Source organism: Phodopus roborovskii, unplaced genomic scaffold (genome assembly GCF_943737965.1).
Source record: "Phodopus roborovskii unplaced genomic scaffold, PHOROB, whole genome shotgun sequence".
Lineage (NCBI taxonomy): Eukaryota > Metazoa > Chordata > Mammalia > Rodentia > Cricetidae > Phodopus > Phodopus roborovskii.
In genome coordinates this window covers 21,152,352-21,176,308 of record NW_026126459.1, presented here as the reverse complement: position 1 = coordinate 21,176,308, position 23,957 = coordinate 21,152,352, and the positions used below count along the sequence as shown (strand labels likewise).

General features: G+C 53.0%; 1 protein-coding gene across 6 annotated transcripts; it reads left to right on the top strand.

Annotated features, from left to right (window-relative positions):
• Positions 1-901: 901 nt before the first annotated feature.
• Rapgef3 (Rap guanine nucleotide exchange factor 3) lies at positions 902-22,279 on the top strand. 6 transcript variants are annotated; one of them, XM_051189764.1, is made up of 28 exons: positions 902-1,010; positions 1,419-1,631; positions 5,835-5,888; positions 5,972-6,078; positions 6,268-6,389; positions 6,574-6,742; positions 7,315-7,399; positions 8,305-8,365; positions 8,455-8,531; positions 8,708-8,854; positions 9,165-9,277; positions 9,546-9,634; positions 9,889-9,967; positions 10,171-10,330; positions 10,426-10,508; positions 10,812-10,851; positions 13,101-13,182; positions 13,493-13,639; positions 16,075-16,172; positions 16,552-16,677; positions 16,791-16,939; positions 17,182-17,272; positions 17,385-17,435; positions 18,271-18,358; positions 18,671-18,735; positions 19,989-20,043; positions 20,149-20,220; positions 21,610-22,279. In XM_051189764.1, the coding sequence occupies exons 1-28, from the start codon at positions 1,005-1,007 to the stop codon at positions 21,726-21,728; spliced, it is 2,748 nt and encodes a 915-aa protein (XP_051045721.1). In that variant the 5' UTR covers positions 902-1,004; the 3' UTR covers positions 21,729-22,279. The 6 variants fall into 6 exon arrangements, with proteins under 6 accessions (XP_051045721.1, XP_051045719.1, XP_051045720.1 ...); XM_051189762.1 differs by having other exon boundaries at positions 16,758-16,939; XM_051189763.1 differs by having other exon boundaries at positions 16,552-16,686.
• The last annotated feature ends 1,678 nt before the right edge of the window (positions 22,280-23,957 follow it).

Genomic DNA, 23,957 nt, shown 5'->3' with positions numbered 1-23,957 from the left:
GACTCAGGGGAGCAAGGATTGGGGGAGGGTACTTGAGAGGCGTGGCTCTCTAAAGTTCAGCCTGTCTTCGAAACTGCCACAAATCCAAGCCCTGGCACGATCTATATGCATCCATTCGTTCCTCTCTCCATCTGGAATGCGGTTCTCCCCCCTTCCCCGCCCCCAGCCTCAACTTCCCAGCCCTCGCGATTGGGAGGGCAAAGGCGGGAAGCCAGGCAGCGGGATTCCCCACGGGAAGACTGCCCAGTTCCTACTCCGGGTTGCTGGAGACCCTGAACCAAAACGGGAGGCCGGACGCCCCTGGTCAGGAAGCAGCCCCAGCCCGGATTTCCCTCTCGGGTGGGGCCGCCATGAGCCATGACTCACTCCCTACCCCTTCCCTAGTTTCCTTGTTTGCATTTCTCCTCCTGGCCACGTGGCGGCGGGTGCAGACTTCGCGGCCCCTAACGCGGCACCCGGACTGAGACTGGGACATATACCCTAAGGCATTACCCTCTGGGGCTTCGGGTCCGGAGCCTGAACCCACTGACATAGTCCCGGGCAGGGACTCCATCAGCTGTGGGTCCTGCCCCTTCCCCTGTGTCCATCCCTACCGTTTAGCCGGTGCCTGTTCCCCGCCCCCTTGAACGGTCCCGGGGAGGGGAAGGGGCGGGCAGTGCAGGGGGTGTGACAGCTCCTGCCCGGGCCAGTGCCAGCTGCAGCTTCTCTTGAACGCCCTGTGCCAGCTGGCGCTTACATCTGGGACGGAGGCAGAGGCTAGGAGTTCTTAGTCTTTGGGGAGGGGTGGGGGCTCTCCCACGCCCCCCCCCTCTAGCCCTCTACGCAGCCAGGACGAGCCTAGCCCTGCATCTTGCTACTCCAGACACCTCTCAGGACGAGCCTAGCCCTGCATCTTGCTACCCCGACACCCCTCAGGATTCCCGGGCGGAGCTGCCCTGGAAAGCGCCTGGGATCTTCCAGTCTCTTGCTAGAACGTGCACCGCTGTGTGAGCTGGAGAAGAAACATGAAGGTGGGTAAGGTGGGGCCGAGTCAGGGCCAAGGAAAGCTGCTGGAAAGGGCGGGAGAGGAAGCCAACACGTGGGGGAGTTTGGGTGAGAGAGGGTGGTGGGGTGGAGAGTTTGAGGCAAAGCGGCTTCTGTAGATCTCAAGCTGGGAGAGGTGGACATGCCTGCAGGACATGGGCAGTGAGGCAGGGCAGAATTCCAGCGGGGACTGAGAAGTGCCCCATCTTCATGAGCCAGCTGGGAGACCCCTAGGTGCGCCAAGCCAGCAGGACCCGGGGCAGGTCTTCCTGTCCCTCCCCCGGCTCCTGGCAGGCTTGCCGCACCTCCGGCTGACCAGTCCAAGTCCAGAGGACGCTAAGCTTGGGGTGGTTGTGGGGAGGTTCAGCTCCTCCAGCCAATGGTTCTCCTCACAGGTCAGCTGGCCAGGTGACAACCACTGGCAGGTGGGTCCAGCTGTGGTGGAGAGTCCAGCTGTGGGAGAACCGCAGGTGGGAATTCTCCCTGACGTGGTTCCAGAGGGCACGTTGCTCAACATGGTGCTGAAGAGAATGCACCGTCCTCGGTGCTGCTCTTACCAGCTGGTGTTCGAGCATAGGAGGCCCAGCTGCATTCAGGGACTTCGCTGGGTGAGTATCTTCCATCTGCCAGGCTGGACCAGGGCTGGAGGAGTCCGGATTGCTGTGCTGGTGGGCTGGCAAGCTTGCTCCAGGGGTGCAGAGTAAATGTGGTGGCAGTATGTGTGGCTGATCGCATAACTGGAGCCTGTGTCTGGGTGTAGGGTGCCCCCCACTGAGGCTTTATCATATCACGTCCGTGTGCCAGGCATTGACTTATATGTTGAGGGTTCTCTCTGTGTGGCAGTGGGCAATGTGGGGCCAGGTCAAGTGGGGGTGAAATTAGCTTGGCTACTATTCTTGACACATCACCGTGGCAACGGTCTCCTTTAGTGAACAATTGAACTGAGCTGATTCTGTTTTATTCCCCCCTCCTGGGGTGAGGCATTTGTGTGGATTAAGCTTGGCATCTGGCCCTGGGGGACCGAAGAGGTTTCAGAGTGGGGAATGACTACTGAAGGAAAGGGGTGGGTAGGGGAGTGGGGGTGAGGTGTAGGAGCCAGTCCCCAGGGATACTCTTCCCTCTTCCCAGCCACCAGGCATGACGGTCCTGTCTGTACGCTGTGTATACCCCCACATTCGTGTGCGCATGTGTGTAGGGGGCAGAGGGTACTGAGTTGGAGGGTGGAGAGAAGGCAGGAGTGGGTGACAAACTTGTAAAGGATCATGTCTCATCAAAACAAGTCTGAGTAAAACAATCACCATTGTCTCCCTTTCCTACCTCGTCTAAACACTATTTCCATTTCTAATAAAGGGGACTGGGTTGAGAAAGCCCCAGGTGGGTCTAGAGGAGGAGACCCTCTGCACTGGAGTTGCGTCCCTACTTGTCCTTCTCTCTCTGGGTCTTTCTGGGGGGGGGGCTGATTCTACCCCACACCCCACTCAGGCTCTGGGCCACTGCGGTAGTTCCTGCTGGGATCTAGCCACTGGAACCCTCCCTCCGGCCTTCCCCTTCAGGCTATAATTATTTGTGGATTTCCTGTCCCCTTCCCAGCTTAGAGAAGCTAGGTAGGAGGTGGGAGAAGGTCAGTTACCAGGACAATGAGGTCACTGGGAAATCTCTTGGGATCCAAAGTCAGAGAGAAGGTGGAGGAAGTCGCCGGCCAGTCTCTAGCTCCTCTAAGACCACAGAAAGGAAGGGCCAGCTTGCATGGGAGGCTGGAAACATAAAAGTGGAGGTTGCTGGGATACAAATGGGGTCAAAGGTCCAAAAACAAGGCCCACCTTTGCCATGCATGGGAGGGAGTGGGGGGGGGCTGATGACTAAAATGTTGAGGTTTTTTTTAGGACCAACTCTCTACCATGTTCATCCTTGAGGGGTGAAGTGAGGTAGGCTCAGTCTATCGTGCCTGTGTTTCAGAGCTCTCTGGCTCCCTGCCAGGCTGGTACCTCTTGAGTCTCCAGACTCCTTTGGCTCATGAAGTGTTCCCCAGAGGGAACAAGTCCAAGCAGGGCATGTGTGTGTACAAGGTGAAGAAGGTGGGCCCAGAGCCATGGAAGACAGGGCTGGGTTGTTCAGGATACACCCACCTCTTTGGAAAGCCCAGGGGAAGGTGGGTTAACCTGAATCAGGGTTCATCAGAGACCAGGACAAGAGAAGCTGGTCCACAGAGAGCTTAAGCAGCCTAAGATCACACACCCTGGCTGCCAATCAGAAAGCAGCACTTGGACCTAGGCATCTGGCTCCCAAGGCCACACAGATGCCCACTGCTGCTCATTAACAGTCCTTTCCGAGCTCGTTCCCCAGGTCTTCATCCACAGGAGCATTGCAGGGGCATGTGAGGGCTGTGGTAACAGCGTGTCCCTTACTCTGCCTATAGAATGTTCCTGAGGGCAGAATGCCTCTGCTGCTTCTGTGGCTGTAACCTGCCCTGAGGAAGTACAGGGGCTGAACTCAGGAGGAACGGTGGGGCTGAAAGCGTGGGCTGTGGCTGAGACAGGTTCTGGTGTGAGTGCTGTTTGCCACCTGTTAGGGTGCATTATGTAACCTTTTCCTGACTGTGGAATAATACAAACATCTGCTTCACATGGAGGCGACACAGACTCTTCCCTTTCTGAGCAACTACATGGCTTTGACTCTTCAGGGCCCCAGCTTTCTTTAGCAAATTTAAGTGCTTTATGGCTGCTTTCTTAAGTTACCACCTCAGACTCCTGTGCCCATCCCTTGAGGCAAGGCAGGAAGTGACCAGCGTGGTCATGTGGCCTTGCTAGGTCAGGATAATTCCAGGAAGGGTGAGCTGGGGATATAGCTTAGTGGGTAGAGTGCTGGCTTAGCATGCCAGGAGCCCTGAGAAGTGGCAGTTCTTAATATCCTAGTACAGAGGATGTGAGGCAAGATGATCAGAAGTTCAAGGTCATCCTCAGCTACTTAGTGACTTTAGCCTGGGCTTCATGTGATCTTGCCTCTAAAAAACAAACCAACAAAAACCAGAGACCAAAGAGATGACTCTGGATGACAGCATTTGCTGATCTTGCAGAGGCCCCGAATTTGGTCCCAAGCAACCATGTCAGGTAGCTCACAACTACCTGTAACTCCAGTTCCGGGGAATTTGACACCCTTTTCTATTTTCTATGAGCACATTCACGTGAACATGCACGCACACATGTGCAAACACACACACACACACACACACACACACAAATCTAATGATAATAGTGGAGCTCACGCTAGAGCCTGGACTGAGGGCACCAGAGGGAGCTGGGGCAGGAACTAGGGTGACTTGGGCATTTTGACTTGAATAACAAGAAGTCATTAGCACTCGGGCACTGTTTGTTCCAACACAGGGCCTGGCTGGATAACATTCCTGCCCTTCCTCCCTTCCTGGCTCCTCCTCCTCATTTCCTGTCCTTAAGTCTCTAGGGCTGTGTGTCTGGCATTGGCCTGGGCCCCATGACCCGGGCAAGGATACCCTTGGGACACCTAGTGGCTTCCTCCCCATGCTGGGCTAGTACCCATGCCAGATCTTTAGGACTCTGCCTGGGGACAGTGACAAAATGCCTGTGCCTAAGATCTGCCAGTCAGGGACAGGACTTGGATGTCAGCTCCCCATCAATGCTTTTCCAGGACCTTGAGTGCAGGCAGGTGGGGTGAGTAGAATGGGACTAGTTAGGAGACCATTTGGGTGGGAGCTCCAGTTTACCCACGGTTGACTGGTGGTCCTGCGTGTACATGGCTGCCTCATGTAGGCTCCTTGTTACTCCGTAAGTCACAAAGAACAGACACAGTCTCTGCTCTGCCTACCACACCTAGGATGAGGTGCTAGCAGGGAGGTGGATATGCTCTGTGAGCTGTAAAGGGTGCCTTGGGAGGGCTTGTAGAGAGCAGGCAGCCTGCCCAGAGCTGTTCATAAACTCCTGATGGTCGGAAAAGAGGGCTGTAAGGAGCCTTTGTGGCTGATTTGCCAGGACACAGGTGCCCTGGAGTCCCTGGTGGTGGCGACATTGCTATCAAGAGTCTTGCTAACCAATGTTTCTATGGTAAACCAGTCTTATAGGCTGCCAAGGCCTTATCCACCTTCATGGGGCTTTGGCTTGCAGTATCTCATAGAAAGGAACATGCCTTCCAGCTGCAGCCCTACCTGTGCCTCTCTGGGTAATGAAAGCCAACATACGCAACCATATGCCTGGCAATGGTTTAACAAGCTCATGGGGCCTTCCAAAAGCTTGTGGTGTTGCGTTGGTTTGCACTTGAGATTTCGTACAATCAGATTTTGTTCGGGGGAACCATTACTACAGTGCCTGGTTCCAGGGTTTGTGTTTTTAGTAAGTGAGCCACAGCCCTACAGAGGGCCCTGTGGTTGGGCACAGTCCTGAGTTTGGGGTCAAGCCTGTAGTCCCAGCTGGGAGCTGGTGTTCCCAGGCCTCCCATGAATCTTGTATGTTTTCCAACTTCCTCCAGCACCACTCCCACCAACCACACACAGGGACTGTTTGCCTGGTAGCCTAAGCATGTGTGGACCCTGGGTGAGCCCAGGAGGGATCTCACCTGCAGCACACTGGTGTGGGGAAAACCTTCCGAGAGGGGCAGCGGCATGGGGAACAAGCGGTTATCTTGCGCACTGAGCAAGCGACACCTGTTTATTTATGGCATAAGGGCTTAATGGACGCATTGAGGCCAAGACTCGGGCACGGGCAGTAGTGAGTAGGGCAGGGAAGGGTCTCACTCTGAGTTTGAAGGCCTCTCTCTGATCTGCAAACTTTCACTACTGCCCTCAGACACCACTTACCAACAGTGAGGAGTCCCTGGACTTCAGTGTGAGTCTGGAGCAGGTATGAGCAGAGCAAAGAAGAGCTGGGAGGGGGCAACAGGCTGCTGCAGGGCTTCGGGCCTAAGTTTGCCCCGTTCATGCCAGGCCACCACAGAGCGTGTGCTCAAGGCAGGGAAGCTGCTGCATCGCCATCTCCTGGCCACCTACCCTACTCTCATCCGAGACAGAAAATACCATCTCCGACTATATCGGTGAGTGGGAGTCAGTCCTGCCTGCCTTTAACAGTTACCCTGTTGGCTTTCCTTTCCTGCTCTCCTCTAGGCACTGGGACCAAGCCCTGCTTTGTAGGAAAGAACTGGGCTTGGGCCTGGATGGTGACTTTGGATGGAGATCCCTCTCACTCCTACTTTGATTCTCTGGCCTCCTTCCATTTCCCACAGGCAATGCTGCTCTGGCCGGGAGCTGGTGGATGGGATCTTGGCTCTGGGGCTTGGCGTCCATTCACGGAGCCAAGCCGTGGGCATCTGCCAGGTGTTGCTGGATGAGGGTGCCCTTTGCCATGGTGAGCTGAGCTCTGATTGGGCACTAGGACTGGGTGGAGGGAGGGAGGGAGGGAGGGCTGACCTGAGGACTGGACTCTGTTGGGAGCTCCGAAGGGGCTTCAGGCATTGTGATGGAATTAGTATGAAGTACAATCCCTGACCTGATTTTCTCTTCCCTGCCATGCCCGGGCCTTGGCTTCCCAGTGAAACATGACTGGACCTTCCAGGACCGAGATGCCCAATTCTATAGGTTCCCCGGACCAGAGCCAGAGCCTGCAGGAACTCGTGACGTTGAGGAGGAGCTTGTTGAGGCAATGGCTCTACTCTCACAGCGAGGGCCTGATGCCTTACTCACCGTGGCGCTCCGGAAGCCGTGAGTGCAGAGCCTTGTCCTTTGTCCCCACTCTCACATGACCTTCAATTAGACCTCAAAGGCTCTCAGATTCATTGGTTGGAGGGGGGGGGGGAACCTAAGCAGAAGTAGAAGCCTGAACTCAGCTTTCATGCTGCCTTGGAGTTACCGTGTGACCTCAGCCCCCACATCCCTGACTTTCTCCTATTCCTGAGGATGTTGAACCTGACAACCAACCCCCACACACTGACAGAGGGTGTGGATTTTGGACTGAGGCAGGTGAGGGTTCTTCTAGCCCAACCAGCTACTCACTGGGTGACCTTGGGCCTCTTCAGCCAGCTTCCTCTTCTGTCAAGTGAGGATAATAGTGCCCATGTCATAGTGTGAGCATGGAATGAAATAATGCGTGAAAAGGTGCTTAGCACAGTGCCTGGTACCCAGGGCTCACCCACAAAGCCTGTTATTGATAACAGTGGATTGACTGATGGTTGTGGATCCGGCATCTGGCTCCAGGCCCTGGGCTCCAGCAGGCAGGTGGGGTGGCTTCTCGCTGGTTCTGGCCCCACCTCTCAGGGCGTCCTCTGCTCCTGCAGCCCAGGTCAGCGGACAGACGAAGAACTGGACCTGATCTTCGAGGAGCTGCTGCACATCAAGGCGGTGGCCCACCTCTCCAACTCTGTCAGTACACACACAGGCTTGCCCTTTAGCTAGACCTCTTCCTCCGGGAGCCCTCAGGCTACTGATGGATGGGGTGCAGGGGTGGGGAGAGCAGTTCCCTCCCTTTTGTCTGTGGCTTGAAGATTTCTCCCGTCCTTTTCTTTTCTTTTCTTTTTCTGACTGGTTTCTTTATGTAACAGCTCTGGCTGTCCTGGAACTTGCTTTGTGGACCAAGCTGGCTTCAAACTCATGGAGTGCTAGGATAACAGGCATGCCCCACACAGTCTGGTTTCTTTTTCTTAAATTAGTTTAAAATTTTTTATGTGTATGTATGTTTTGCTCACATGTATGTCTGTATACAACATGCATGCCTGGTGCCTGAGGAGTCTAGAAAAGGACATTGGATCCCCTGGAACTGGCTGGTTACAGATGGTTGTGAGCTGCCACCTGGATGCTGGGAATCAAACAGGTCTTCTGGAAGAGCAGCCACTACTCTTAACCACTGAGCTGTCTCTCCAGTCTCTCTACCTAATTTTTTTAATGCTATATTTTTATTTCATGTACATTGGTTTGCCTGCCTGTATGAGGGTTTTGGATCCCTCAGAACTGGTGTTACAGGCAGCTGTGAACTGCTATGAGGGTGGGTGTTGGGAATTGAACCTGGGTCCTCTGGAAAAGCAGCCAAGTGCTCTCAGCCTCTGAGCAATCTCTCAGCCCCTCTCTACCTAATTTCTTATCATTAGCCCTCAGTCTGGATATTCCCATCTTTCCTGGCCTTCCTTCTCTTTGTGTCTGCCACATGCCGGGATAGCCAGCCTGGCCACAGCTGTGTCCTTCAGTGATCTGTCTTTGGATTTACCCTCTCTCTCAGCTTGTCTGTCTTTCCCCCAGATTGACACTATTGACCTTCCTTTTTCTACCCCTAGGTGAAGCGAGAATTAGCTGCTGTTCTGCTCTTTGAACCACACAGCAAGGCAGGGACTGTGTGTAAGTCGGGTTGGCCACAGACAGGGCCAGGAGCCATGGGGCAGTGGTGGGTGACAAGAGAGGACTGAGCTGATCTGTACTTCTGTCAGTGTTTAGCCAGGGGGACAAGGGCACCTCATGGTACATTATCTGGAAGGGATCTGTCAACGTGGTGACCCATGGCAAGGTAAGTCCTCCCTCCAGCCTACCACAGTCCCCAAGATTGTCAATGCTCTTTGCTTTGTGTCCACATGGACACTCCCTTTTTGATAGTCCCAAACCTGCTGATCCCACACGTGTCTGAGTCTGTCCCCTGGCAGGGGCTGGTGGTAGGGGTGGGCTGTGACTGAGTCCTGGCTTCAGGGGCTGGTGACCACATTGCATGAGGGAGATGACTTTGGACAGCTGGCTCTGGTAAATGATGCCCCTCGGGCAGCCACCATCATCCTTCGAGAGAATAACTGTCACTTCCTGCGTGTGGACAAGCAAGACTTCAACCGCATCATCAAGGTGCCACAGGGTGGGGGTGAAATGGGGCCGAGGACACATTGTGGTGTGGGGCAGAGTCACTGGTGTCTGAAAGAACTTTAAGCAGACGTGGGATCTGGCTGGGAGTGCACACCCTCAGTTTGGTGTGAGAGACCGAAGACCGGTGGGTTGCAGAGGGTGGAGTTTGGGGCTGAGGCTGGGGGCTCTGATAAAGGTGGGTCTTGAGAAGCTCTGAGGGTACTTAGGAGCCTGTAGGTGCAGGTTTGGAAGGCACACAGGAGGTCTGAAGAGGCGCCTAGGGCATTGAGCACCTGTGTGGCTCTTTTTCCAGGACGTGGAAGCCAAAACCATGAGGCTGGAAGAACACGGCAGAGTTGTGTTGGTTCTGGAGAGGTGCTCTCAGGGCACTGGCCCTTCCCGTCCCCCAACCCCAGGCAGGAACAGGTAAGGAGCTGGCCATTCTCTCCCTTCACAGCTCCACGCTGCTCTCTACTCACATACCTCTCCAGCCTCCAGCCTTAGCCCTTTTCCCCATGTTCCTGTCCTTTGGCCATCTGGGGGGGGGGCACTGAGGGATTGGGTTGATGTATCAGCATCCCCTGTCCAAGATGGAGTAGGACTAGCAAATAAGGAGGCGTGATGGAATCAATACTGACATCTATGGATGGATGATGGAAGGGCATGCACTATGGATCAACTGCTTTTCCTCTAGGTATACAGTAATATCTGGCACCCCAGAGAAGATCCTAGAACTCCTGTTGGAAGCTATGCGACCAGATTCCAGTGCTCATGACCCAACAGGTAGAGTCAGAAAACACTATCTGTTCTCGGAGTCATCAGGAGGTCACTGCAGTCTGACCTCATCAGGGGCTGGATTGGTCCATACAGGCAGTTGGCAGGAAGTGCTCTTGGCCTGGGTGGAGATCACTGTCACAGGGGCTGGGCCTTGCTTCCTTTGCTTGCACTGTACTTGGGAACATGTGTGTAGCTGCTCATATAGCGGTGCGGTGACTTGGCTTCTGAAGTCCTTTCCCATCCCTGACCCTGCCCAACAGAGACATTCCTCAGTGACTTCCTGCTGACCCACAGTGTCTTCATGCCCAGCACCCAGCTCTTCACTGCCCTCCTGCATCAATATCCTTCGAGCCCCAGGGTGGTGAGGGTAGGGGATGGGATGGTGTATGGCATTGAGGGAAGGAATCCCTATCAAAGTGACTGTTAGGACCCTTCCCTGGTGCCCTGCCCATGCCTGGCCCAGTCGGGCCCTGCCGCTCCTCTGCTCAAGTGTGGCGGGTGGCCTCAGTGGCATTGTGTGGGTTCCCTTGACTGGTGTCCACCTTCCATGTGGAGCCAGCAGAGCCTGCTGGAGGCAGCGAGCAGGAGCGAAGCACCTATATCTGCAACAAGAGGCAGCAGATTCTGCGGCTAGTCAGCCGGTGGGTGGCCCTGTATGGCCCCATGCTCCACTCAGACCCCGTGGCCACCAGCTTCCTCCAGGTACCTGGGAGTGCAGCTGGGCTGGCTGGGCTGGCTGGGGTGCCCATAAGACACAGCCTCATCCTTCCCAGGGTCTAACTCCCACCCTTTCACAGAAACTCTCAGACCTGGTGAGCAGGGATGCCCGACTTAGCAACTTGTTGAAGGAACAGTGGCCAGAGAGGCGGCGGCACCACAGGTGACCCTCTGACTGAAGCCCATCTGTCCTCTTTGTGCAGCACGGGCTGAGCAGCTGGCACTGGTCCACCCAGGGCCTCAGTCTAGGCCACTCGGCTTACGTCAAGTGTTCTTGTCAGCCCCCATTCCATTCCCACACAGTTACTCATTTGATCGTCCCATATGATGAATGCACCTGCATGCTCACTCCTTCCATTTGGCCAGTTACTGTGGACTATGGTACCGATTTTCACCCACCCTGTCCATCGATCCTGCTGCAGGGGTCCTCAGGGACCCTCTCACCTCCTCTCTCTCCTCTCTGCAGGCTGGAGAATGGCTGTGGGAATGCATCTCCTCAGACCAAGGTACCTGCCTTGCCTCGCTTCTCCGTCTGGCTGGCCCAGTTTCTTCGCTCTGCCCCTCCTACCCTCACACCCAGAGGGTCCTCGACCTGTGATGGGTGCTTAAGGGGACACCTTCATTCCTTTTGGGGGGAGGGTTATCCCTTTGGGTGACGATTCATGCCTGCAGTTGTAGCTGGGAGATGAGACAGGTGGCTGGGTTCTCCTCTGAGACCCAAAGGTTTCTAGTGGGTGGTATTGTAGGAGCTTAGATGGTATGATGAGACTGTCCCAGGGGTCCAGGTGGCCAGCCCACTCCAAGAGGGGGCTAGGGAGGGCTGAGAAGTTGTGACTGGAGCTAAGATTTGGTTGAAGAGCAGTGGGAGAAAGGACTGGGGAGGAGGTAGGATGGCTTGGTTGTGGGATACATTGGAGAACTCAAAGTCTGCATGCTGACTTCAGCCAGCCCCACTGCCCGGAGGCTCTCACTAGCGCCTTCTTGCTGTAGTCAAAGCTGGCCTCACCTCAGGACCTTTGCATTTAGCCTTTTGCATGAACCTTTTAGGGTTGCCCCTTTACCTTTCGGGATCCATCTTGTTCTGAACAGTAAGAACATATGTCCCATTTCCTACGGCAAAATCCCAGGTGTCCTCTCTGGCTTCTTCAAAGCTCTCTCCCCCTTGTCAACTGTTTCCTTTGTTTGCTAAGGGACCCTGACCTCAAACTTCTTATGCCCAGGGGTCCCCTCATCCTGAGCTTTACTATTCTGCTTTCTGCTCTTCTGTGACCAGACTCCTCCCCACACTCCAGAGCTCGTGTTGTATGTTCCTGTCTGTCATATCCCATCAGGATGTCAGGTTGAGCATGAGGGGGCCTCTACTTGTTTTACACACTGCATGTGGCTGACACTAGGGAATCAGTGTCAGTCACCCAGCATGTCAGATGCTACACTAGATGCTGGGTTCACAGTCACTCCTGGGCCAGACCTGTGAAATAGTCTCCCAGTGTGTAAAGTCAGTGAAGCCTGAAAAGGCAAGAGGACAAAAGCCAGCTTACTGACTTACCATGAGGGTTTAGGAGCTGGGGACAAAGAGGGCCCCAGGGCAGCACTGGAGGAGATGCGGATCCCAGGCAGACTGTCAGGGGCCAGAGTGTCTCCTCTCGGGGTCCCAACTATGAACCATTGAGGGGTTGAGGAGACAGTGATGACTTCTGTCCCTGGCTCAGTGTGGCTCTGCTCAGGTGGTTAGAGGAAGTGAGTGATTGCACCTGAGGGGTGGGGGGAGTTTGGAGGTAGTGAACTATTTAACAGTTAAGAGATCATCTCGGTTGAGAGAGAGGGCACTGGGGACACATTTAAATGAAGAACCCAGAAGGAAGTAACAAGCTCTGGGGAGTAGGGAGGAGCGTGGGCCCAGAACTGCAGAAAGGAAGGAGTGAAGGCAGGGTGAGGGGACCCCTGGGTGCAAACAGTCTGGGGCAATGCATCAGGGATGGGGATGTAACTTAAAGGTCAGGGTCCTGGTGAACCCAGCCGGTGGTAGCATTTGGAGCATCGTCTATGATCAGGTAGCACTTTTCATGGGGACTCTGAGGAAGCTGTCTAGGAAAGGCAGGGAGCCGGGGAGAAGCTCCATTTAGAGGCAGAGAGAAAATGCCAGATTTGGAGAGAGCATTGAGGCCAGATGAGCTCATGTTAGGACAGCTCATCAGGGAGGCTATCTGGCCTTGGCAGCCCACTCCATCAGGGCAGCTCTTGAAGGACAAGGACACAGAGGGGAGCGTAGCAAATTTCTAGCCCTGTAGCAGTTGCTGTGTGGCCTTTGGCATATTGCTTAACATCTCTGAGCTTCACTTTCCAAATCCATAAAATGAGGATTAAAAGTACTTTCCCTCCAAAGACTACTGTGCATATTTCAGTGCCCAGAACAATGTCCGCTTTGTAACAAATGCTAGCGAGGGAAAGGGAGAAGAAGAAACTTGGCCCTGGCATTTTTATCCCAGAACAGCTCTGACCCTGTTTATGGAGGTGGCTGACCTCCCTCCCCCCCACCCCATTCCCCCCATCCCCCAGCGGATGGCTGCCCTGCATTTGACCTGCATCTCCCCCAGCCTGGCTCCCTGCCCTCCCTGGACTTGGATTCATGCAGCCAGCAGAGCCCCTTGGCAGTATGATGCTTCGGTGTCCCTGCTGGTGGTAACAAAGGCCCTGCCTGTCCCTCCCCTGTATGTTATCTCTGGATTCTGGAGCCTTTTCCTTTTCCCCCTCTCAGGCCCGGAATGCACCCGTTTGGCTCCCTAGCCAGGAGGAGTCCCTCCCAAGCAGCACTGGTGCCATCAGAGTTGGGGACAAAGGTGGGTGACTAAGCAAGTCAGGCTTGGACCAGTGTCCCCATGGCTGTCTCTGTCTCCCTTGCCTGGCTGTTATTGCCCTGGGCCAGGGGAGGATATGGTCTTCCTCAGGGACCTTTGCTATAGCTGCCACCTGCGCTGCTTCTTTGGGCCCAGGGCGCCCCACGGGCCTTGGCACCCGCCTAGTAGACTTCTCCTTACACCCCTTTTCCGGCCTATGGTAGTTTTCCAACTGCTGAACTGTGGGCCTGCTCCTCCTGGGGTGGGAGAACCAGGCACCCGAGGGTCCAGCTCAGCCCCTCCTCCTCTCCAGTTCCCTACGACATCTGCAGACCTGACCACTCGGTGCTGACCCTACAGCTGCCTGTGACAGCCTCTGTGAGAGAGGTGATGGCAGCTCTGGCCCATGAGGATCACTGGACCAAGGGACAGGTTCTGGTGAAGGTCAATTCTGCAGGCGGTGAGTTGTCTCTGGATGGACTCTCCACCCTGGGAGGCTTCCCTCAGATTCACACCCTTGAATTCAGACTGTTACATGTTCGTGCCTTGCACTTGTGGTAGGATTACCGCATCTCCTCTGCCTGCTTCAGGAGCAATACTCAAGACCCATCTGGTTCTCTCACTGGCTGTGGGTCCCGGGGCAGGGTGTGTGTGAGCTCTGTGTTTGAGTTCATCACCTGTAAAGCACAGATAACAAGAGGATGTTTGAGAATTAAATGAGAAAAATGTTTAGAACAGTGTGTCACTCTTATAGACTCATTTATTCCTAATCCTAATCACAATCTCTCAAGAGGGAATTTTATCCTGGGTTTTTGTTTGTTTGGTTGGTTGTTTTTTTTTTTTTTTTTTTTGAGAGACAGGGTTTCTCTTTGTAATAGCCCTGGCTATCTTGGAACTCACTCTGTAGACCAGGCTGGCCTTGAACTCACAGAGATCCACCTGCCTCTGCTTCCCAAGTGCTGGGACTAAAGGTGTGCACCACCACCACTCAGATTTATCCCATTTTTTAATCATGGAAACTGGAGTTCAAGAGAATTGAGCATATTCTCCCACCTCACATGCTAGTGAGTACTCGGCTAGCCTTTGGTTTTAGGTGGCCCTCATTCATTAAGTCACTCAGCAGATTTCCTCATGTGTTCTTTTGTGATAAAAAGCATGATCAAAAGAAATTCAGGGAGGCAAATGTACATTCCAACTTACATCTTATCAGCCCATTGTGAAGGTGAGTGAAAGAACTCAAAGTAGAGGCCACAGAGGGGAGCTGCTCACTGGCTTGCTCCCCATGGCTTGCTCAGCCTGCTTTCTATAGAACCCAGGACCACCAGCCTAGGGTAGCACTGACCACAATAGACTAAGTCATTTCAGATCAATCATTCATCAAGAAAACACCCCCATACACTTGCTACAGGCTACTCTGACAGAGGCATATTCTCAAATGAGATTCCCTCCTCTAAGATGAGCCTAGCTTGTGTCAAGGCTACAAACCAACAAGCATAGCAAACACTTTTAAAATGAGATTTTTTTATATTTTTATTTTATGTGTATGGGTGTTTTGCCTAAATATCAGGTCTGTGCACCACCATACATGTGTTTGGTCCCTAGATCTCCTGAAGATGAAGGTACAGATAGTTATGAGTCACCAAGTGATGCTAGGAATTGAACCCAGGTCTCTGGAAGAGTAACCAATGTGTTTAACTGCTGAACCCTTCTTCAGCTCCCACAGCAAGCATTTTAAGGGTCATCTATGTAGCAGCAATGAGTTAGGTGCTAGGACTACTATAGAAACTATGACAGATCAGTTGGATGGTGACAACATAGACTAATTCCTAGAGCTATGTGAGAATAACAGTTTAAGCTCTACCCAGCTGGGACACCCTGGACCTCTCTGGTCTCCATTTCCTTGTCTGTCCAGTGATCATTATCCCTGTACTGTTATGAAAGCCTGCTGTAGCTGTTAGACTACAGATAACAATTAAGGCTTGTAACCCAGAGTCTAGCACATCTCTGCCTAGACTATGATCTAGGTTATCAGGACCTACTTTCAGAGAATCTGATATGTTGAAAAAGTCATTGTTATCATTGAAAAGTGTAGCCTGGGCCTAATGGCCAGAGCCCAGCAGTCAGGAACTGGGGTCATCAGGGAACTGTGGCAAGGAAACCCCCACTTCTCCAGCTTCAGGAGCTAGCAGGAACCAGAGCACACCTGTGTGTCAGCTCTGAGAAGCACTGCCCTCTGGTGGTTACCTGGTGAGTTAACATTGGCCAAAATCCTGGCAGTCATTTTCATACCACTGATGAACACCTATGCCAGTAACCAGTGCTCTGTCACAATCTCCCTAAATATACATTTGCTTACAAATTACACATAAAAATATCACATAATCTACATGTGATTATAAAGATAAACAAAAACTAGAAACACAAAGCAGGTGAGAAAATAGATTAAATAGAGGAGCTACTTTTGTCATTACACGTGTAGTCTGGTAAGCCACTGGCCAAGGGCTTAGAGACTTGAACACACAAAGCCTTGTCCAGTTCACAGCTGATGAAAGTAACAACAGGTTTATTGGGCGTTTCCTAATCTTCAGAGTGCTTCTTTATACACATCTTTTACTTGCAACAGGCACACTCCTAAAAGTGTCCTATCCTAGGAAATAGCTGGGGTGAGTCCTACCATCTTCAGTTGATGAAGGAAGAAACTGAGGGTCAGGAAATTTGAGGCCTCGACCAAGATTGACCAGTCTCCTGTGCTGCCTGAGTGGGCATGTGCACCTGTGTGCTTAGGATCTACTCAGCCACTGCCAGAAGAAAACTCTCAGAGAGGCAGGGGCCTCCAGCTGGTCTCTGGCCTCCCTCCAAACCACCTTTCCTCATCTGTGCCTGTTGCCTTTGCAGATGTTGTTGGCCTGCAGCCAGATGCCCGCGGTGTGGCCACATCCCTGGGGCTCAACGAGCGGCTCTTTGTTGTTGACCCACAGGAAGTGCATGAACTGGTAGGGACAGGCAGGTTGCCAGAGACTGGGGAGCTCTGTGAGGCAGAGTGGGGACTGGGGGAGGGCCACAGGGAAGAGAGGGAGGTGTTCAGCTCTGACTGCTACTGTGTCTTTACAGGGAAGAGGGAGGGATGGCCTCAGCATCTGTGGAGAGTTCAAGGGGAAAGGGGCTAATCTAGCTCCATACTCATAGGGGCTCAAGCTGGATTTCCAGCATGAAGGAGTGTCAGTACAGTGATCCCTCAGGAGAGAGCCCATTTTCCAGCGGCCACAGACCCAGGAAACCCTCCACTTGGAGTGCCCTGTCTGTCCACTGTCCCTCTGGCCACAGGCAGGGTCCCAGGTCCTCCTCTATGTCTGAGTGCTCTTTCCCCTGCAGACCCCACACCCTGAGCAGCTGGGACCCACTCTGGGTTCTTCTGACATGCTCGAGCTAGTGAGCGCCAAGGACCTGGCAGGCCAGCTGACAGACCACGACTGGAACCTCTTCAATAGGATCCACCAGGTGCAGCAGGTAGAGCTGAGGAGGGAGGCATGGGTAGGACACCAGGCCTAGCCTGCTGACCTGGCCTGTGGCCCATCCAGGTGGAGCTGATCCATTATGTCCTGGGCCCCCAGCACCTGCGCGATGTCACCACTGCAAACCTGGAGCGCTTCATGCGCCGCTTCAACGAGCTGCAGTACTGGGTGGCCACTGAGCTCTGTCTGTGCTCGGTTCCCGGCCCCAGGGCTCAGCTGCTCCGGAAGTTCATCAAGCTGGCAGCCCAGTGAGTGCCTGTGGGCACAGTGGAGGATAAGGGGTATAGGAGGGTAATGGGATGTGTGGAAACTGGGGTGTGTTGCCAGCCCTGTGGCTACCTCTTCTTACCCCCCTTCCAGTGTTGCCCAATATGCCCTCTCTTTGTTCCTGGGTCCCCAGAGCCTTTGCCTCCTAACCCATGCACCCTGCAAAGGCAGCACTGGGCTCATGACTGTTTCCTCTGACGGTGTCTGGGTCTTGTGCTCACAGCCTCAAGGAGCAGAAGAATCTCAACTCCTTCTTTGCGGTCATGTTTGGCCTCAGCAACTCTGCCATCAGCCGCCTGGCCCACACCTGGGAGGTAGGATTCCAGAAGGATCTGATGCCACAGCCAGGCCTCAGTTCTCCTGGGGGATGTCGAGGGGAGGGGCCCTCTTCCTGGCCATGGCCCCTCACCCATCTCATGTTTACAGCGTCTACCCCATAAAGTACGGAAGCTGTACTCTGCCTTGGAGAGGCTGCTGGTAAGTTCTAGGCCCATTTCTGCCGTCTCTGGACACTGGCAGAGCTTTCAGTGCCTAACTAGGGCCTGGATCCCTCTCTGGCCTGTGGCTGTAGACGCTGGATGAGGGTGTGCAGCATAGTGATTGAGGCCTTGTGGTGTACTGTGCCACTTGGTATTCATGTAGGGACATTTGCCCTGGATATGAGACCGCAGCAGGCTCAGGGATGTCCTAGGTTTGAGATTCATCGAGGGGTGGGGTGTCAGGATGTCGGGCTCTACTAGCTGCTCTGCCCAAGGGTTCAAGCTGATGGCCAAGCATGGCAGGAAAGACAAGACTGAGATCTTCTGCTCCTTGAGGTTGTGAGCAGGAGGCCCACTGTGTCATATAGAAGGGTGTCACTGTCCCCTCCAAGACCCTCAAAGGGCTTGCAGACTGAACTTGTAAGACAAAAGTGAGGAATGAGTCAGTGGTTGAGCCTCCTGGGACTTTGGAAAGTTTTGTAAAATCTAGAGAGAAGAGCACCAAGGTGTTTTCAGCCTTGGGAGTTCTCAGGAGAATTGATCACCTCTTAGGATCCAAGGGGTTCAGGGAGCACACCCAGAGAGGCTGAGAGAGTTTCCCAGAAACCTTCAGGCCTCTGTGACTAATCACCGTGCAGTTTCCCTGAGGGTATTTGGAGCTTAGAAAGCCAGTCCTTGCCCCACTTAGGTCTACTACATACCCCACCTCAGTGAGATGCTGTAGGGAGGGGGGACTGGCTTGGAGTCTCTCCATTGTGGCCTGGGACCCAGGAGGGGATGGGTCTGTGCCATCATGTGCTGGACTCCCTCAGGGCAGCCTTTTCTCCTCACAGGACCCCTCATGGAACCACCGAGTGTATCGACTAGCACTCACCAAACTCTCCCCTCCTGTCATCCCCTTCATGCCCCTGCTACTCAAAGGTAGGACTGGTGCCTCCATCCCTGAGCTCATTTTCATGTCCCCTCAACACTCGCTGGTGATGACGACGGAAGGGCTGACACACAGGGAGTTGACGAGCCAAAGGAAGAGTTAGGACTGGAACATAGTAGGGCTGCGCTGAGGGCTGTGATACAAGTCCAAGAGATAGATGACTGGGAGTTGCAATGGCTCAGAGGCTGCTAGAGGCTGAGGGTGGACAGGCCCTGTGATCCCTGTGGTTGGCCCCTCACCTTTCCTGGGATGCAGGAGAGGAAGGAGTTTGGGGACCTATAAGTTAAGTCATCCCTTTGTAGACATGACCTTCATCCACGAGGGAAACCACACGCTCGTAGAGAACCTCATCAACTTTGAGAAGATGGTAAGTTTGAGGAACGTGGGCTTCACCTTTGGTGTGGGTTGTCAGTATAACATGGGGAGGGGTCAGGGCTGAGGCAGTGTGACAATTGCCTTGGAAGAGTCAGGGGTGGGTGTCAGCTGATAGTGTTCAAGTGATCTCAGTACACAGGAGGCTGAGGCAGGAAGATTCTGCCGAGTTTAAGAACAGCCTGGGAGATAGATGAGAGAGAGAGAGGAGAGAGAAAAATCTTGGCTCAAAAAAGTAGGACAGAATATTTGTTAAATCTCCTCCATTATTGCAGTGTGCACGGGAAGGGGGTCTGCCTTCTATTGGAGCTACTAGGATGACAACCTCAAACATCTCACTGTTCAATAAGAGCCCCCTTCTAACTCTCCCTTATCTCTTAGCCTTCCCTAATCTGTCTTCAAACTGCTGTGTTGTGACTTTTTTTTTTTGCTCTTTTTTGAGGGGCCCACCACCCAGCTCCCAAGTAACTCACACATGAAGGCTTATTCTTAGTTTTGAGTGCCAAGCCTTAGCTTGACTTATTGCTAACCAGCTTTTTTAAAGAATATTTTTGTAATTAAACATTATGCAAACACTTGTCATACTTACTTTGTCCATGCATATGCACTATGTACAGTTTTGAAAAATACTCTGTTGTTCTCGTTTTAAGTCATATACAAAGTTTTTGTGTTTTTTGTCCATTCTTCTTGCTGCCTACCCCCTTCCCTCTCCCAAGAATAGCTAGCTTTATAAAAAACTAACTTATCTACCTCCTCCCTCTGGGCTTCTTATCTTCCTTATTTCATGGCTGATCCCTGACCTCCCTCCTTGTTCCCTCCCCCCCTTCCTCATTTCTCCCTCTATTTATACTCTCTGCCTGACAGCCCTGCCTACCCATGCTCCTGCCTTGCTATTGGCTGTTCAGCTCTTTATTAGGACCATCAGGTGTTTTAGACAGGCAAAGAATCACAGCTTTGCTGAGTTAAACAAATGCAGCATTAAACAAAAGTCACACACCTTTACATCATTTGTTTAAATGTTCCACAGCGTAAACAAAAGTCACACACCTTAAAATAATATTCTCCAACACTGCTGCTAAGTTCCTGTAGATCACCTGGGTGTGCTGGGTTGAGGCAGCCTTAATCATCTTTTATAGATCCCTAGTCTCTAGGAACATGGTTTAAAAGGGGGTTTGACTCCTGGCTTCCCATATGCAGGCCAGGCTCTGGGCTCACAGACCAGATCTTATGTTTTTGTGTCACCCACAGCGAATGATGGCCAGAGCCATGCGAATGCTCCACCACTGCCGGAGTCACAGCATTGGTAAGAGGTGACCCCCCTCCCCCCACCCTTGGTAAGACTCCCTTAGTGCTCCCAAGGAAGCTCAGCATGGCCATCTCCCTGATTCGCCCCTTTCACCCTGCCCAGTGCCTCTGTCACCACTCAGAAGCCGAGTGTCCCACATCCACGAGGACAGCCAGGCATCAAGGATTTCCACATGTAAGTGATGGGACAGGGGTACTGGCAGGAGTTGGCATAGCCAGGGACAGAACTGGGAGCTTATGTACAGTCCCTTGGCATCTGTGTGAGACAGATGCCAATTCTAGCCCAAATTAAAGAAGGTAGTGATGGAGGAGGAGTTCTCATGCCAACTCCAGCCTATGTATTTATCTGATGAGTTGTATGTGGTTAAGGAATGAATAGTCATGACATACGGTTTGTATCACCATGCCCATCCTGTGTTCACACATACATCCATGCTGATAATAAATTGAGCTTTTGGCTCAGTCCAAGTAGGAGAACACAGATGATAATGTGGTTCTCCACTGTCTACTCTCTCCCAGTAGCCACTATGATGACTTTTGAGTTATCTGCTCTGTCTTTTCTTTTGTATTTTGCTGATTGATTGGTATTTGAGATAGTTTTACCTTTTAGCCCAGGCCAGGATTCCAAGCCTGAGCCATTTTATATGCTTTTTGTTTTTGTTTTTAAATAGTCTTATCTCAAACCCACATGCTTCATACATATTATAATACTTTTTTCAGGATTTATTTTTGTTTTATTTATGTGTGTATGCACATGTACACTGTGTGGGAATAGATGCGCACACACACTCGTATATGTGTTGTACATGTGTGTAGGGATCAGAACAGCCTTGGGTGTTGGTCCTCAGGCACCTACCCTTTCCTTTTTTGTGAGCCAGGTGCTCACTGGCTTGGAACTTAGCGAGTAGTCTAGACTGGCTGACTGGCCCCAGAGATCTGCATGCTTTTACCTCACCAGCATGGGAATCATAGGCGCCTGCCGGTTCTAGGGTTTGGCCTCAGGTCTTCATGCTTACAAGACAAACAGTTCACACCCTGAGCTAGCCTTCTTGCCTTTATTGGGTTATTTGTTTGACTTTTTTGAGCCAAAGTTGTTGCTGGCCTAGAACTTGCTATGTAGCCTAGCCCTGCTTCAAAGTCACAAAGATCCCCTTGCCTCTGCCCTGTGGGTTCTGGAGTAAAGGCGTGCGCCACTGTTCTTGGCCATGTTTATTTTTTTTTCTGAAAGCAGGGCCTGGAACTCTCCATCCTCCTGCCTTGGTTTCTGAAGCTCCAGGGTTATAAACAGACACCACGACATCAGTCCAGCTTCAGGTCCTTTTGAACTTAGAGAGGAGATACTATGCTGAGCTCTTTCTGGCCTTTTTTCTTCAGACTTTGCAACTGCTGTCCTCCTGAATCTGGTGGGGAAAGACGCAAGGACGATAGTGGGGGAGGACGCTAGTGTTAAGAGGGTGCAGGGTGTGGAGTGGAGGCCCAAGAGTTGAGGCTGCTCCTCGGAGAGGGCAAGGGTGTGTTTGGTGAAGTGGCAATGGTGGCTGCTGATGGCTCTCTTTCCCTCCAGGCTCTGAGCAGTCCCTGAGCACCCGGAGTCCAGCTAGCACCTGGGCCTATGTCCAGCAGCTGAAGGTCATCGACAACCAGCGGGAACTGTCCCGCCTCTCCCGGGAGCTGGAGCCGTGAGGAGGGACTGGGCGGAGCAGGCACTTCTCTCAGAGAAAGCCAGAGCCTGTGGGGCCCAAGAGGTTCAGAGGCCAGCCACAGCTGGGCAGGGCTCTCCGTGGAGAGGACTCAAGGCCCTGGAGTGGGCAGTGTAGAGGCAGCTGTCCCCTGTGATGACTGTTGGCTAAGGAGACCTTTGATGTGGAACTGAGCCGGCCACAAGGCCAAGGAAAAGGGGACATGGAGGCCCAGGAGTGTGTAGGAGAGCTAGGAGGTACAGGACTCCGAGGCTCAACAGAGAGCTCTTTCTCCCAGGCTTTTTGCACCATCTGCACCAGCTGTGCCGCCCCATGGTCGCCAGGCCCTTGTTTTTCATAGGGGTCAGAGAGCTCACATCTGAACGATGTGAGTGCACAGGGTGGGGCCTTGCCTGGGAAAGGGTGGGGAGCTCTGCGTTTCTCTCCACACATCTGAGATAAGCAGCTGGGTGTAGGCAGGGCTGTTGCCTAGAGTGGTGGTCCCTGTGGCGCTACATTGTTCCCATAAATTAACAAAGATATGTGTGTTCTACAGCCTGGGTGTGTGGCAGGGAATGGCCGGTGGAGGAGGAGGGGGTTTTCTGGGTGCAGAGAGCAGGCCCAGCACCTCGGGCTGGCCTCCAGAAAAGCTGACTGCTGCCCAGATGGGTTACAGTGCTATCCCAGGCACTCTGAGGACCATCAGCTCTGCAAAATGAAAAAAAAAAGATAATGAAAGTCCAGATGCAGCTAGCGTTCTCTATGGTCTCCTTCCCAGCCCTGCTTCCTCTATCTGCCCTTGATCCTGGTGGGTGGTGTGTTATGCTGAGCAGAGGCCTCAAGGGGGTGAGGGAAAAGACAGGCAGAGGACACAGAAGCATAACTGATTCCTGAGAAACAGGAATTTATGAGTTGAGTGTCCCTCACCCCACCGGCACATAGTCTGTGTTGGTTAAGGACCTTTTTTTCTTGCCTCTTCAGCACCTGCCTGGGCAGAGTCATGCCTAGAAACTCTATGCCAGGATGCTACCCTCTCTGCTGTCCTTGGCAGTGCTAGGCTGATCTGAAAGAAACCCCACAGCCTCCACCATGACCCTGAGTAAACTCCAGGGCAGCTGCACTCTCAGGCATCTGGAGGAGGCATGCCCACAGCAGCAGGGTGGTCCTGTACTTGTCCTGCAGGTGTAGTAGCTAGATCAGACTTGACATACTCTGCCCCCCCCATACACAGACATACACACACCTCCACACTGGCAGACTCCTCAGCCTGGGGTTATAGACACTGTGGCAGCTGCTCCCAGGAAGATATAAGCTCTTGGCAAGAAGACAGCACACAGACATTACACCTCTGGTCTAAAATGAGCCTGAGCACACCAGTGTGTGTGCTTTGCCTTCATTTGTCCAGCTGTAAAGTGGGTGTGATATAAGGTTGTTGGTGACAAACAAGGCAGCAGGTCTTTCCTCCTCCAGAGTGACTGTCACAGTCCTGTGTCCGTGACCTGGAGGATGAGCCGCATCTCCTGCAGTGGAGTCTGAGACAACTCTCAGGATGGAATCAACTGGTGGGATGACCAAACCGGTCCTGTTGCCTGTGGGCAGGGAGGGAGGATCTGAGGGAAGCATCCAGAACTGAGCAATCATGAGTTCAGGCCCAAGCCTCAGTGAGTCAGGAGTCCCTGAAGCTTTCTTGCCTTCTAAGCCCATTGGCACTGTTTCAGTTGAGGCCATGCCAGGCACTCAGTTCTTTGCCATCTTCGCAGACTCCAGGATGAAACCAACCCAGCGATGAGACAGACTTTGTCCTTCACCTGCTTTCATTTCTTCTCCATGGTCACTCTTACCTTCTGCCCAACATTCTGGGCTCCTTATGGGTCTTCCAGGTTAGACAAGCTGCAACTTTCCAGCCTCTCTTTCTACCCCTGCCTGGACCTCTTTGAGCCTGTTGGAACAGATTCTGGCAGGAGAACAATGCCCTGGACACATAGGTGACACAGGCTGGGGTGTGGATGTATGAGCGAGGTCACTGCCTAGGGGACAAGGGACAGAGCAAGAGTCCAGGCTTCTGGTAGGTAGCAGTCTCCAGATGTTCAGGCAGAGGACAGGGAGGGTGCTCCTACTCTCTAGATTCCCAGGCTATGTCTATATGCGGGTGGTGAAGGCTCCTGAAGTCAAAATAAGAGGGGAAGATCGCAGGCCTGTTTTAAAGAGGCTGAACAGGGGAGGAGGGCCCGAG